At 36.8% G+C, this 15130-nt stretch overlaps 1 protein-coding gene across 3 annotated transcripts in view; it reads left to right on the top strand.

Annotated features, from left to right (window-relative positions):
• LOC150078379 (alanine aminotransferase 2-like) overlaps positions 1 to 15130 on the top strand; it is a 107204-nt gene that overhangs the window by 25133 nt on the left and 66941 nt on the right. For all 3 annotated transcript variants that reach the window (XM_090385398.1, XM_090385397.1, XM_090385399.1), the window contains exons 3-4: positions 1435 to 1543; positions 14149 to 14279. In XM_090385398.1, coding sequence (XP_090241524.1) covers positions 1435 to 1543; positions 14149 to 14279 — 240 coding nt within the window. The remainder of the gene's footprint in view (positions 1 to 1434; positions 1544 to 14148; positions 14280 to 15130) is intronic.

The following is a 15130-nucleotide window of genomic DNA, read 5'->3' on the forward strand; positions in this document are numbered from 1 at the left end:
TTTTTTTCTTCTTTTTTTTCTGTATTCATAACCTGAAAGTCGTTTCCTTACTCAGACATCTGAGAAATATAGAAAACAAAAGTTTTAAATTTAAAATTCATTATTTGTTAATATAAAATACGACAAAACACATTCTTCGATACATTGAACTTTATGCAATACCCATATGCAATAACTGTGTTGCTAACTTTGTCAGACAGGTAGCATGTCACTTCATCACTGGAAATGGCTTTGTCCAGAAAGTGCTCATCTTTGTCTATACAGTTGAGAATGAGAACAGCGAATTCCTCTCATTGTGATTTGTAGTGAGGCTTAATTTTCTGGACAATTCGCACTTTGTAAGCATAAAGTTTTGATCTCTTGTGAACCACCCTGTGCAATGCTGCTTGTGCTATTTTCAACTGCAGTCTTTCCCAGTGAATAGATTTTGTAGGATCTCTGAAACTTTATCTGCAAATATACTAGGCCTATTTGCACCTTTCTGGTGCAGTACATTGCTAGTTTCTTGAAACTGTATCAACCATTGCTTCATTGATTGTTCTATAGGTGGATCTTTCTGAAATTCCCATTAAAAACACCTCTTTACATTCAATGGAGATTTGGTATCCCACAGTCGCAACACACACAATGCTTTCTCCTGCACTGTTGCCATTTTAATACTGCACTGTGTCAGTGCTTGCTGGGATCAAGGCTTCCAACTGCATTAGAAAAGCTCACTGAGAAATAATTCATGATTTATATATTTAGTAAATTGATGATAAAAAAAACGAGCAAAAGGCAAGTACTTTTATGTGAAAATCGTGACCCATTCATTTCTCCAGTCAGTGAAAAATAATCGAAAATAAATAAATACAAAATTTTAAAAAAAATAATAAATAAATAAATAAAAATGTAGTTGTCAGATTTCTGTTAATCCAGTTTTGTTGAAAGTTTGGATAGCCCAACAAATCTTTCTGAAAGAGCTACATGTCATATTTTATGAAATTACAGCCACTGGGAATTGAGTTATTACATGTGAGTGGATAGTCAGACAGACAGATGGATGGACATGGTGAAAAAAATAAGCACTTAACAAGTAAAAAGAACATTTTTAAACTAGAATAGTTATGTAAAAATTGGTTGAGTAATAAATATAAAGTTACACCTTTTTATTACATAACAAAAGAGATATTTTTTCCCCTGATATTTTTTCTGTTACCCTATCATCTCTGTATCTGACTCCACTAAAATGTGTTCAAACATGTTCCAGTTTTGCAAGTTTTGGGCAGAAGAATATAAAAATATTTTTGTGACCAAACATGCTGCATCAATAAAATAATATTATTACTATGAAAGAGGACGTTTCAGTGCTAAAATAAATAATTTGCTGTTTTCATTAAGAAAATTTCGAAAAGAAATTTTGATGAAATATATTTATTATGTTTTAAATTATAGACTCTGTCACTTTGCTTAAATCCTTGTTTACTGAAGGATGAACGCTTTCCTGAAGATGCTAAAAAAAGAGCAAGGATTCTACTGGATAACTGTGGAGGTCACAGTATCGGTAATTGCATAATTTTTGTCATATGTCATTAGTATAGTCATAAGTAAAGTTCTGCTGTCTTTTTATCACAGTTTCAAAGTATGCCGTGAACAAAATATTAGTGATGATAGATAAAACTACTTGGAAATCTAAAACTCTGATATTTAGGTCATATCTGTGAATCGAGTCTAGTGAATTTTAGCAAGGTCCAGTTGTACCTTGTGCATGTGGAACAGTTACACTACTGTTCCTCATGCACACATTTAGCACTTTCTAATCCTCATATGTTTTTAATTAGGTATTAATATTAGTAGTGGCATGGCCTCCATCGCCAAGTGGTCAGGAGTGGGAGTGCAGTAGCACCCACTCTTTGAGTAGACCGAGGTTCAAGCCCCTGACTGCTAAATACGGTTGATCTGCCAACCCGCACTGGACCAGCGTGGCAGATTATGGTCCATTTCCCTCAGCATGAATCGTTGAGGAGGCTTCCATCCTGCAGTGGGTTGATGTTTACCTTTTTTTTTTTTTTTTTTTATTAGTAGTAGTAGTAGTGGCAAATGATGTAAGGAAGCAAGTTTGCAGTATCTGCCAGAATAAAAATAAATAAAAAACTCTCCATATCACCTGCCTATCTTCTCTAATAATTTGTCAAATCCTTCCTTAAATTTATACAAATTACCCAACTCCACAATGTCAGATGGTAATTTTGTTCCAACAATCATATCTTCTAGCTGAAAGCAAATTTTTGCACATCTATCCTGCTATCATCCCTTTTCAATTTATATATCTTCCCCCATGTGCACCATCTGAGAAATGATAAGGATGCCATCAGCATTTAGTTTATGCAATCCATTTAAACCATTAAACACTTCATTCAGATCTCCTCCAAAGTGGCTAGTTTTCAGATGCTGCAATTTTTGGAACTGAAGTCTTCCTTTGTAATGGCATGCATTTCTGCCCTTGCTTAATCTTGTTGTTCTTCTCTGCACCTATTCCAACAGATCCACACACTCTTAGCATGGGGCTTCCAAATTTGTATGCAGTACTAAAGATGTGCCTAATGGTTGACTTATACAATGGGATAATCACCTCCTTTTCCCAGCTGGCAAAATTCCTGTATATCATGGACAGAACCCCCACAGTGCATCCTTCCTGCACTGCTTGGAGAATTTCATGTCTCTCTGTACATTTAACTCCAGTTTTTTTCATTCTCTATTACCTTAAGTGTGATACCACCTAAATGGTATCTTATTATGGGATTAGTGCTGCACAGTACCGCACATTTATCAATGTTAAACATCATTTAGCACTTCCCAACCCTTACTACCTAATTTTTCTAGCTCTTGTTGCAGCAGCATACCCTGATTACTGTCATTAACCACCCTGCCAACCTTTATATCATCAACAAACAGATATTGAGCATGCTATGCCTTCTTCAATATCGTTAATAAACATCGAAAACAATAAGCGATCCAGCATTGAACACACTGAGAAACTCCAGTAATAATATCAGTCCAAGAAGAGCAGTGTCCGTTAATAACCATTGCCTTCTGCTACTCACTCATTCTCAATAGCAATCCTAATGCAACACTGCTTCAATTTGTGCAGCATTCTTTCAAGAAGCTTAACCAAAATCTAAGTATGAGATATCAAAATTATTTTTTGCATCCATTTCCTTTATTACTGTGTCATAGTATCTAATAAGATTGGTCAAACAAGTTCACTCCTTAATAAATTTATGCTGTGATTTCCATATAACTGCATTCCTGTCCAGATGCTCCTGTATTACTTCTTTAACCTGTGACTCCATGTATCTCCTTGGAATCAAGGAGATACATGGAATCTCCTTGGAATCAAGAAATCAAGCTAACATGTCTGTAATTGTCCACTTCACCTTTTGGTGACCCCCCCCCCTTTTTTTGAATTGGGATATATTTGTGCATCTGCAATCCATAGGGCCTCCCATGAATTCGAGTATGTGCTTATTATTATGGCTAAAGATTTACTTACTTTTTTGCTGCTTCTTTTAATAATACATATTGCGTAATGCTCGAAGACATTATTTTAATATGCAGTAAACTCGTGAAGAAAGCAAACAAAGTTTGAAGTACCACATCATTACTACGAGGGACATTTGAAAAGTTTGTGGCTGAGTATGAAAAGATAATGGTACAGTGTTAAAAATTTCTGTACTTAATGTATTGCACTTCAAATAGTAAACCGCCAAGTTTCATGTGGTTTCAGTAAAGTCTCTTTTTAATTAGGTCCTGATCAACAAGGATGTGTGAATGAGGAAAGAGGGATAAAATCATTCACCATGCACAGGCATCTAGTATTTGGGAAAAAAATTGACTAACACCAAAGGCAATTCATAAGGATATGGTTACAACATTGGGGGAGGATGCGCCTTCCCATTCCATAGTTAAGAAGTGGCAGCAGAATTTAAATAAGGGAAAGCCTAGAAAATGACCCACACTGTTGAAGATCTGCAATATCCATCATTCCAGAAGTTGTTGTAGTGTGCAGGATCTGATGATGAATGATTAAGTGACAGTTCACTAATTGCCACCATCTTGGGTATCTCATCTGGACGTGTGTGCCACATAATAACAGGTTCTTCCTATAAAAATGGTGTCAGCCCGATGGTTCCCAATGTTGTTGATAGAAGGTCAAAAACGCACAAGAGTTGTCAAGTCAAATGAACATTTGCATTGTTTTCAAGCAGATTCAGCAAATTTTCTTGCAAGGTTTATGTCATGGATGAAGTATGGGTCCATCATTTTCAACCAGAGAAAAAGGAGTAGTCCAAACAGTGGAAACACAGCTCTTCTCCCCTACCCTCCAAAGAAAGCCAAGTCGATTTCTTCTGCTGGCAGGGTGACACCATTGTTTTTTTTTGGGGGATGTGAATGGAGTGTTGCTAGTGCATTACCTTCAGAAAAGCCAGACAGTCATGGGGTATATTACATAGACCTTGTGAGCCATTTGTGTGAAAACCCTAGACAAATGCCAAGGAAAGCTCAGCAAAGGAGTCTTGTTCCACAAGGACAAGCATTTGTTTGTCTGTCATTGCCATGGCTGCACTGCATGAGTGCAGCTTTGAAATCTTGGACCATCCCCCATATTCATCAGATCTAACACCGTCAGATGTTCACCTATTTAATAATTTGAAAAAATACCTGCTGACATCCAAACCCTTCACATTGAGTTATTCACATAGACTTGCACTTTCAAATAAGCAATGCTTCCTCGATAGAAGAAATTATTGTTACTTTTTCTCAGTTTACCCACCTCCCATACAGCACTGTTTTGGGAATTTTCATTCCCTCTTCAATATGGGGGGGGAGGTAGGCGTCATGATTGTCTACCCCTAAGTAGACAAACTAGAAGTGAAATATTTTCTCAATATGAGAGATGACAAAAGGTGTGTGAATTTAATGTGCTGCACACAAATTACCAATCAGAGAACTAAAAACTCCATAAATGTGCTTCTTTTAGCATTAGTAGAGGTAGCATTAGCATTAGTAGAGGCATATGATGCAAGAAAGCAAGCTTATTCAGCATCAGCCAAAAAAAAAAAAAAAAAAAAAACACAACCACTACTCCCCTTTCACCCCTCCGTTCATTCGAAATACCTGTTCAGCTGAGCCTTAAATTTGTTTAGGCTACCAACTTCAACAACAAGTGATGGAAGTCTGTTCCACAAACCAACTGCCCGCTGGCTAAAGGCAAATTTCCGCACATCTATCCAACATCCATCCTTCCTCAATTTGAATTTGTGCCCTCTCAGGTGATTATTCTGAGCAAGAGGAAGAATCCCATTGGCATTGAGCATGCTCAAGCCATTCAAAGCCTTATACACCTCTATCAGATCACCTCGCCGATGCCTAGTCTCCAGACTCTGTAATTTGCAAAACTTAAGCCTTTCTTCGTAAGAGTAACCCTTTGTTCCATTCACTAATCTTGTTGCCCTTCTCTGTACTCGTTCCAGCAGCTCTACATCCTTCTTGAAATGAAGCCTCCAGACCTGTATACAGTACTCAAGGTGTGGCCTGACCAATGCCTTATACAAGGGAATAATCAGGGAAGGTATAACAAGGTAATAACAAGGGAAGGTATATGATGTAAGAAAGCAAGCTTATGTAGCATCAGTCAAAAAAAAAAAAAACCTTTTTATTTCACCCATCCACTCGCTCCAAATGTTTGTCTAGTTCTGCCTTGAATTTATTTAAGCTGTCAGCTCCTACAACGACAGATGGAAGTTTGTTCCAATAATCAACCACCTGCTGGCTAAAGGCAAATTTCTGCACATCTGTTCTACAACTGTCTTTCCTCTGTTTGAATTTATGTCCCCTCAGGCAATTAATCTGCTGGGCAAGAGGAAGAATCCCATCACCATTGAGCTTGCTAAAACCATTCAAGGCCTTATACACCTCAATCAGATCACCTTGCAGGTGCCTAGTCGACAGACACTACAATTTGCAGAACTTAAACCATTCTTGGTAAGAGCAACCGTTTGTTCCACTCACCAATCTTGGTGTCCCTCTCTGTGCTCGTCCCATCAGCTCTACATCTTTCCTAAAATGAGGCCTCCAGACTTATATGCAGTACTCAAGGTGTGGCCTGACCATTGCCTTATACAAGGAGATAATCACCTCCTTATCCTTGCTCGCAAAATTCCTGTATATCATTGACAAGACACCATGACCTACTCTGGCAGCCTGTCTGCACTGCTCAGAAAACTTCATATGATTGCAAAATTACCCTGAGGTCGCTTTCTTTATCCACTACCCTGAGTGTAACCCACCCAGTTGGTACATTTCTCTGGGGTTACTGCTACCCATATGCAGTATTTTTCATTTGTCAATGATAAACTTCAGTTGCCACCTCTCAGCTCATTTGCTCAACTTTTCTAGATCCTCTTGCAGTAGCATACTGTCATTATTTTCAAACCTACCAACCTTCGTATCATTTGGAAACTTGGACATTAAGCCTGATATATCTTCATCAATATCATTGATAAATACAGAAAACAACAACACAGAACCCTGTGTGTTGTTGTTGCTTGGTTTTTAGGAGCATTAGCAACTAAGGCCATATTGCTCCGGGAATATGCAGTGGTCATTCCCTGACCTTTCCACATCCTCCGTATTTGGTGGTGATGGGCTCGAACCCCGGTCTAATCAAGAAGCGTGTGCTACGCACTGTTGCTCCTTCCCACCTGGCTACGGAGGCACCACAGAACCATGAGGGACCCCATTAATAACATTAGTCCACAGAGAGCAGTATCCGTTAATTACCACACTGTCTTCTCCCATTCACCCATCCCTTTATCCATAGCAGCAATTTGCCCTTAATGCCACACTGCTCCAATTTGTACAGTAGTCCTCCATGTGCAACGGTATCAAAAGCTTTCCTAAGATCTAAGTATATGATATCAAAATATTTTTTTTTGCATCCAGTTCCTTTGTGATCGCATCATAGCATCCAATCAAATTCGTCAGACAAGACTTCCCCTTAACAAACCCTTGCTGTGTCCGAACTATAACTGAAGCCTTGTCTAGATGATCCTGCAGTGGTTCTTTAACCAGTGCCTCCATTAATTTCCCCGGAACAGAAGTTAAACTGACAGGTCTGTAATTACTTATGTCACCGTTTGATCCTCCTTTGTGAATTGGGGGTCACATTTTCACATCTCCAGTCCATGGGTACCTTCCCTGAGTCCAAGGAAGCTCTCATAATTATGGCTAAGGGTTTGCTTACTTCCTTTGCTGCCTCCTTTAATATAACTGGATAGATCCCATCCATCCCAGGTGTCAATCTTATGTTTAGCTGCTGCAATTTTTGCTCCACTTTGCTCTCAGCTATTACAAAATCATGTAGCTTACTGCCAGAGTTTAATACACCTCGGGCATTCCTCTCCCTATATAACTCCTGATGTGTAAATTTAGATGCACAATACATGCAGTTTGTTAGCTACCTGAGAAGGATCATCAACAGTTGAACTATTGGTATCAATTGAACCAATCTGATTCATCCCCTTCCTTCTAGAGTTTACATAAGTAAAGAATTCTTTGTTTTTTTTCTTTGCATCCTCTGCCAAATATTTCTTGTAATCTGCCTTTGCCTGCCTTAATCTCCTTTGTGACTTGATTACAGAGCAGCTTATATCTACTATAGGCTTCTGTGTCACCTGTTAATTTATATATTTCCCATGCATTTTTGTTCTCTGCCACATGTCTCATTAGTTTATCTAACATCCATTTAGGCCTAAACCTTGAACAATATTTCTTAGTTGATGTGAAAAGCCTAGTAGCTTCCAAGATTAATTCTTTGAATGCTTCCCATTTAGAATTTGCTGTTGGTAACATCATCAGTTAATCCCACTGTACAGAATTTACAACTATCTCAGACCACTGTAGTCACCTTTACGAAAGCAAAAACCCTTCCCTTTACCCCTGATGGTAAAGTAGTTACCTCTTTGAGTAAATCCCACATCAGCACACTTTGATCACTGCCACCTAGTGGTTTCTTTATATGCAGATTCTTAATGCATGAAGAATCACTACTGATAATCAGATCAAGAGTATTACTCCCTCTGGTTGCCTCCCGAACTTGCTGCCATAGAAAACAATCGTTCAATAAATCCACAAAAGCCTTGCTAGTGTGCAAGTGACCAACTCAAAAGTTCCAGTCAGTATCTGGGAAGTTAAAATCCCCTAATATAAGACAATCTGATTTACTGGCCAAATCTATTTCTCTGTACAGCTGTTTATTATACTCATCAGAGTCATTAAGCCTATAACACACTCCTACTCTCAGTTTTGCTTTCCCAGTGCTTATGTCAAACTTTTCATATAATTGGATAGATTTCATCAATTGGATAGATTCCATCAATGATTTCTTTACTTTATCTTTAATAATTTATGTTCAACTTTCCTCTTGGTTATCACAAAAAACATTTGTGATAGAGATGTGAAACAACAACTAATTTAGTTGACAGTTATAATTTAATATTCCTCTGGTATCCCAGTCCATAAAAACTTTCTCATACATCACTGTAGATGAAAAATTTTTATTCAGTTTGTCAGCAGCCTGAACAGGATCATCATAAGTTATGCCATTGATATCTAATGGAACAATGTGGTTCACCTCTCTCTCTCGTATTTGTTTCTACTTTTCTTTGCATTCTTAGCAAGAGACTCGCCCAATCTGCCTTAGCTTGCTTAACTCCCTTTGTGACATGATTGCAGACTTCCAGTTAAGTCTGAACTTTTAACAGTATCTCTTTGTTGGTATGAAAAGATTGCTAGCTTCTATGGTTGTTTCACTGAATGCTTCCCATTTAGTTTGCAGTCGGTGGTGTCATCAGTTGGTCCCACTGGAAAGAATTTAAAAACTAAGATTATTGTAGTCACTTTTATGAAAACAAAATCCCTTCCATTTACCTTTGGCAGTAGGTATATCTTTAAGTAAATTTCACAACAATAGCTTAATGATCACTACAACTAAGTGGTTTTTTTTTTATATGCAGATTCTTAATGTGCATTAATGATGGAAATAAGAATTTTACATTCCAACTTCAGTAAGCTGGTTGGTTGTTGTAGACTTTTAGATACATCAGCAATTTAGACATATTGCACCATATATATATTATCTCTGTAAAATTGCATGTGTTCTGTGGTCAATTTTCTGTTGACTGGACAAAAAAACCTGAGTTTCTGGGAGAATTAAAACCATAAATTGAGACCAACTAATTCAGCCATGTTGAAAAAAGGCCCATAAAAATTTCTTGCATTATTGATGGGATTCAAACTCGGATCTCTTCCACGTAGTGTGGGGAGGATGGCGATTATAACATCTGTGTGCTAACTATGAAGACACAACTTCACAAAACTGCTTTCAGTCCCATGCATTCTGCAGGGGACTGAAAACAGTTTTGTGCTCTAAACAGATGTATTTAATCAGTGGTGCTTTTAAATTTTCAATTAAAACATAAATAGTAATGAAGTTTCTCAGGTCATGAACCAATTAAAAGTAGGAAAAAAACAGTAATTACCAAAAAACAAATGCGGCAAATTAATACTAGAATTAAAATTATACTTGGCAGGGTGCTCTTGTGACCCAGGAGCAAAATCGCAACTTGCCAAGTGTAACCCTAATTATGGTAGTTTGTGTTTCTTTTTCCTTAATAATCTTAGAAACATAACCACCATATTTGTATTTATAGCAAAGTTACTTTTGATAAGAATGCATAAAGGCATACACTGCCTTTATGCACCAATGCATAAAGGCAGTTATAAGAGTGAAGTCAGTAACTATAGACTGGTAGCCTGATGTCAGCAGTAAAGAAAATCTCTGAAATAATGATTAAGAGAGCAATCCAGAGACATTAACACGGTTCATTACATTTTCTTCCCCCCCACTGATTGTATGTTCCTTCTGACCCATGCTTTTCCCTGTAGTTGAATGTTCATGACTATCGCTGATTCTTCATTTTAATGTTTCATGTAATTTAGTTTGGATTAATTATTTGATTGTATTTGATTTATTTATGTTAATTCCATTTGCTATGATTTAGTATTTAATGCTAATCTATATATTTGCATTTGGTTTAGACCTGTCAATTTGCTAGGTCAAATTTACATTTGTTTCCTTGTCAACTTGTCAATTGCCTTGCCTGCCTACATGGTAGCTACGCCACTGGCAGGATTCCCTTCAATTGGAGAAGTGCCAGTGTATCACCAATGCATAAAGGCAGTTATAAGAGTGAAGTCAGTAACTATAGATTGGTAGCCTGATGTCAGCAGTAAAGAAAATCTCTGAAATAATGATTAAGAGAGCAATCCAGGGACATTTAAAAAGAAATGGCATTCTGAAGGACACACAACATGGTTTTGTTAAGAGAAAATATGTTTAACTACATTAGTAAGCTATTTTGACACAGTCATGAGCTGGATGTAGAACACAATTTCAATGTAGTTTATTTTGATTTTAGGAAAGCATTTGACTCAGTCTCTCTTGAAATTTTACTGTATAAGTTCCAACTTATCTAAGATGGATTGCAGATTGGCTGCAAAGTAGAAGGCAGAGAGTGGGTTTTGATTAATGGATATTCTTCAGATTGGTGTAAAGTCAGAAGTGGAGTCCCCTAAGGATCAGTTCTTGGGCCATTGTTGTTTCTTATTTTCATAAATTACTTGAACAGGCATTCAAGAATGATCAGAAAAGTGGCAGCTATGTTTTAATGCAGCAAAATGCACTTGGGGAATAGCAACATCAAAATAAATTATACACTTGGTAAGGTTGAATTAAAAGCAGTAGAGGAAGAAAGGAATCTGGGAGTTATGATACAGGCAGATATGAAGTTTTCTGAGCTATGTAAACAGGCAGCCAGGAAAACTCATGTCCTGCTGATTTATTGAACATTAGCCCATAACCCACGAGCCCATAGGTAATAATCCCATTGTATAAGGCAATTGTAAGACTGCATTTGGAATACTGTGTCCAAGGATGGAGACCTCATCTGAAAAAAAAAAAAATTGAAAGGGCCAGAGATGGTCAACTTGCATGCCGAGATTGGCAAAAGAGCGACCATGTAAGGAAAGACCCTGATTATGTGGTTATATGGGCTACAGAGCTTGGCAATCCAGCACCGGAGAGGAAACCTGATTGAGGTTTATAAGGCTCTGAGAGGAGTTAGTAAAATGAATGAAGGTTTAATTGAACAGATTGCCTCCACATGTATTTGAGGCTGATAGTTTTGAAGAAATTCAAGGGTCAACTAGATAGTTACCTATGTAAGGAGGGAAATGCATAATTTGTATTTTTTATCTACATTTCTTATTTTTTTTATTTTTTTTTTTTTTGCCAGTGCAGCAAAACCCTGCGACTTTCTTGCACTGTTTGGCTAATATTAATACTAATACTTACTTTGCTACCAGATATAAGGGCTCCATAGCCGAGTGGTCAGGAGCGGGAGTGCAGTGGCACACGCTCTTTGAGTAGACCAGGGTTCAAGTTCCTGACCGCTAAATACGGTTGCTCTGCCAACCCGCACTAGACCAGCGTGGCAGATTATGGTCCATTTCCCTCAGCATGAATTGTTGAGGAGGCTTCCATCCTGCAGTGGGTTGATAATGGCTGCAATTTATTTTTATTTTATTTATAAGGAAGTGTGTATCCCATTCTGCAAGGCAATAATTTGGCTACATCTTGTGTACTGCATACAGGTTTGGAGGCCTCATTTTAGGAAGGATGTAGATCTACTGGAATGGATGCAGAGAAGGGCAGAGAGATTGGAGAAGGGAATGAAAGGATGGTCTTACCAAGAAAGGCTTCTATTCTTCAAATTTCAGCATCTGGAGACTAGGTGCCTGCGAGGTGATCTGATTGAGGTGTTTAAGGCTTTGAATGGATTGAGCAAGCTTAATGCTAATGGTATTCTTTCTCTTGTTCAAACTACACACATGAAGGGACATAATTCAAATTGAGGAAGGATGATTACAACATAGATGTGCAGAAGTTTGCCCTCAGTCAACAGTGGTTGATTGTGGGAACAAACTTTCACCTGTGGTTGATTGTTGGAACAAACTTTCACCTCTTAATGTGGAAATGGTAGTTTTAGTTTGGCTAAATTCAAGGAAGAACTAAACAAATTGTTAGAGGGGGATGGACAGGAGATGAGAGTAGTTTTTTTTTTTTTTTTTGGCTGATGTGTTATAAGTTTGCTTTCTTGCATCATATGCCATTAGTTCTAACTCTAATAACCATGTTTGTCTTTATATGAAAATTAAAAATAAGGTTATTGCGTTTTGAAATTCCAAAACTGGGACACACGGCAAAACTCTGAAAAACTTCTCAAAACATCCAAGGAAGCATTGTCATGTGAAATCACCATCGTTGTACATGTGCTAAGCAAGGTATGTCTTATGGCCAGTCTGCCCTGTACCCTGTTGTTCCACACTATTTGGAAAAAGCTTGAGGTCAATTCCTCTTCAACATAGAAAGAAATTTTATTAGATTTTGAGTGGTTTTTTCATAGTGATAATGCTGTGCTTTGGTTCTCAAACACACAACTCACCATATGGTATGTAGAGTTTACAGACATGGCATCCAAAAAACAACCTTGACTAACCTTTACCCAATATGGCAATGTTCTATTAGAGCTTTATTTAATTATATATTTTTTTCACAATTAACAGGTATCCTGAATAAAAACTGGTTAGAGGAATTTCTTTAACTGCTTTAGAGTATAGTTCACTTGTTCCGAAACAATCAGGATCCTAACTTACAAAGATAGAATGTGATTGTTTTAAAGACTCTTGTAAATTTAATCATTATTAAGGCGAAGCTAGTGTAAAGAACTACCTTTTTGAGGGAACTGTATGTTCAATTTTAACCTTTGAGGATAGTGGCCGTGACATATGTTACATTTATGTTTCTAAATTAATTTTTCCTTATTTTTATTCTCTGTACCCAGATCATTTAACATCTGTTGTTGCTTTGGAGAATAGCAGTCAGCCAGTAAAATATGATCCTTTGGAATTCAAAGGCTATTGTTTCCCTGAAGAAGTAGACTTTATGGGTTCCCTGTTTTAGTTTATGTATCATGGATGTGGCACTTTTCCTTTTTTGTGTATGAGATCATGTCACTTTGGTTTCTTCTCTAATTTTATGATTTCATTTTATTCAGGTTTTATTGGTACTCAGGCAGCAGAATTGCACCTTGCCACTTATACCCTTAACTGTTGCATTAGTACATTACACTAGTTTCATGGTTTAAATTGTGTTTCTTTACAATAAGTAAGGTCCAGTTTCTGTGCTTGGAGTATTGGATTCATGGCCAGTTTTTGTTCAGTTCACTCTTTTGAAAGGATTTGTCTTTATAGGATGAGAGAATATCTTTTGATGAGATCAGATTCTAGTCAAAATAATTCAAAACATTTACACTTAGCACTTTTGGCTCATTCACACTCTCTTATTAGACAAACTAACCCAAAGAAATTCCAACCTAGCTCTCTGATCCTGCCCTTTAATATGAATGCCACTTAGGTAGGCTATTAAACTCCTATTTTTTTTCCAAAACATGTAATGACAGCATCTGTCGTACTGCATTAGAAGTGCTCTTAACTGACACTGTTAGTTCTTTACATCTCTCCCCCCTCCCCACTTATTACATTATTGTTATTCTACTAGTTCCTAATATATAGAATGAACCAAAAGTCAACACAACTTTGAAATTTCAATAAAACAATTTATTTACATCTATGTGATGTTCAAACATATAAGCAACAAAATCCAAATTAGTTGCTAGAATCTCTTTTGTGGCTGCTATGGATTAAAGAAGTAGAAGATCATTAAAGGAACTGTTCAAATGGCACTGGCCAACATTTGTATTTGTTAATTAATCCTGACATGTTAATTTTGTACTTTCGATGGAATTTTATCAAGTAATTGTAGCATTTAATTTCCCTTCAAAAGTAATCATCATACTGATGTGTATTGTGATTTTCTTGTTTCTCTGGATAACCATTTCCTCTGACTGTCTGAAATTTATCTTACAGTATATGATCTTTCTCCAATATTACTGTCCTAGTTTAGCTTAATATATAGTTTATTTCCAGGTGCATATAGCGATAGTGCTGGAATGGAAGTAATCCGAAGGCAGGTTGCATGCTTCATTGAGGAAAGGGACGGTGTACCTTCCAACTACCAAGACATCTTTCTCTCAAGTGGTGCTACAGATGCTGTTAGGGTGAGATCTTCAGCTGTTTTGTTTTCACTCTTGCTATACAGCATTTGATTACACTTCAAGGAAATGTAATTAAATCAAAGTGAAGACAACTGTTACATTTGTAGACAGATCTGATCTTTAAATAATTTCATATTTTTAAGCATTTAAATAAATTTTTAAGCTAATCTTAGAAATGTCATTACAATACAACAGGCTACTGCTATTGAGTTCATATCCCAAATATTCTGAAAAAAATGAACAATAGTACTTTATCATAGAAAAGTTAATAAAAAAAAAATACACACAAATATAAAATAAAATAAATTTTATTTTATATTTGTGTGTATTTTTTCAGTGAATTTTTTCTGTAAAAACAGTTCTAATTGCTGTTAACTAATTATATATATTCAGAGAATGCAAAAAAAAACCTTGAAATTAATGATTAATATGAAATTAAGTGTTTCATTACTCAAGATTTAGCAATTGAAAGTCACCATTTTGCTTCTTCATTTCCAAACAATGGAAAAGCAAACACACCTTACTGGCCCATCCACTCATTAAGTTCTGCTGTTAACACCTCAACAGGCAGGTAACCATTTCTTCCTAAACTATCAGAATCTTGTTATTTTCCTGTGTTAAAAGGATAAGCTAGAGGCATTATTGTGAGGATGTGCATTTTCTGAGGTAACAACTGACCCAGAGGTTTAAGTAGGGTTTTGCAAGTATGGTCCTGGCCATGGGTGCCAATTCCTCATAAGTGCCAAACAGAGTTAAAGTGAAGCCTGAGAATAACTAAATTGATAATTTTTTAAAAAAAACATGGCTAATTGTTGTTATCTAAATCAGTTATTACTATAAGACCCTCTAGTTTT

The sequence above is a fragment of the Mastigoproctus giganteus genome, chromosome 11 (genome assembly GCF_048544385.1).
Source record: "Mastigoproctus giganteus isolate SK-2022 chromosome 11, ASM4854438v1, whole genome shotgun sequence".
Classification (NCBI taxonomy): Eukaryota; Metazoa; Arthropoda; class Arachnida; order Uropygi; family Thelyphonidae; genus Mastigoproctus; species Mastigoproctus giganteus.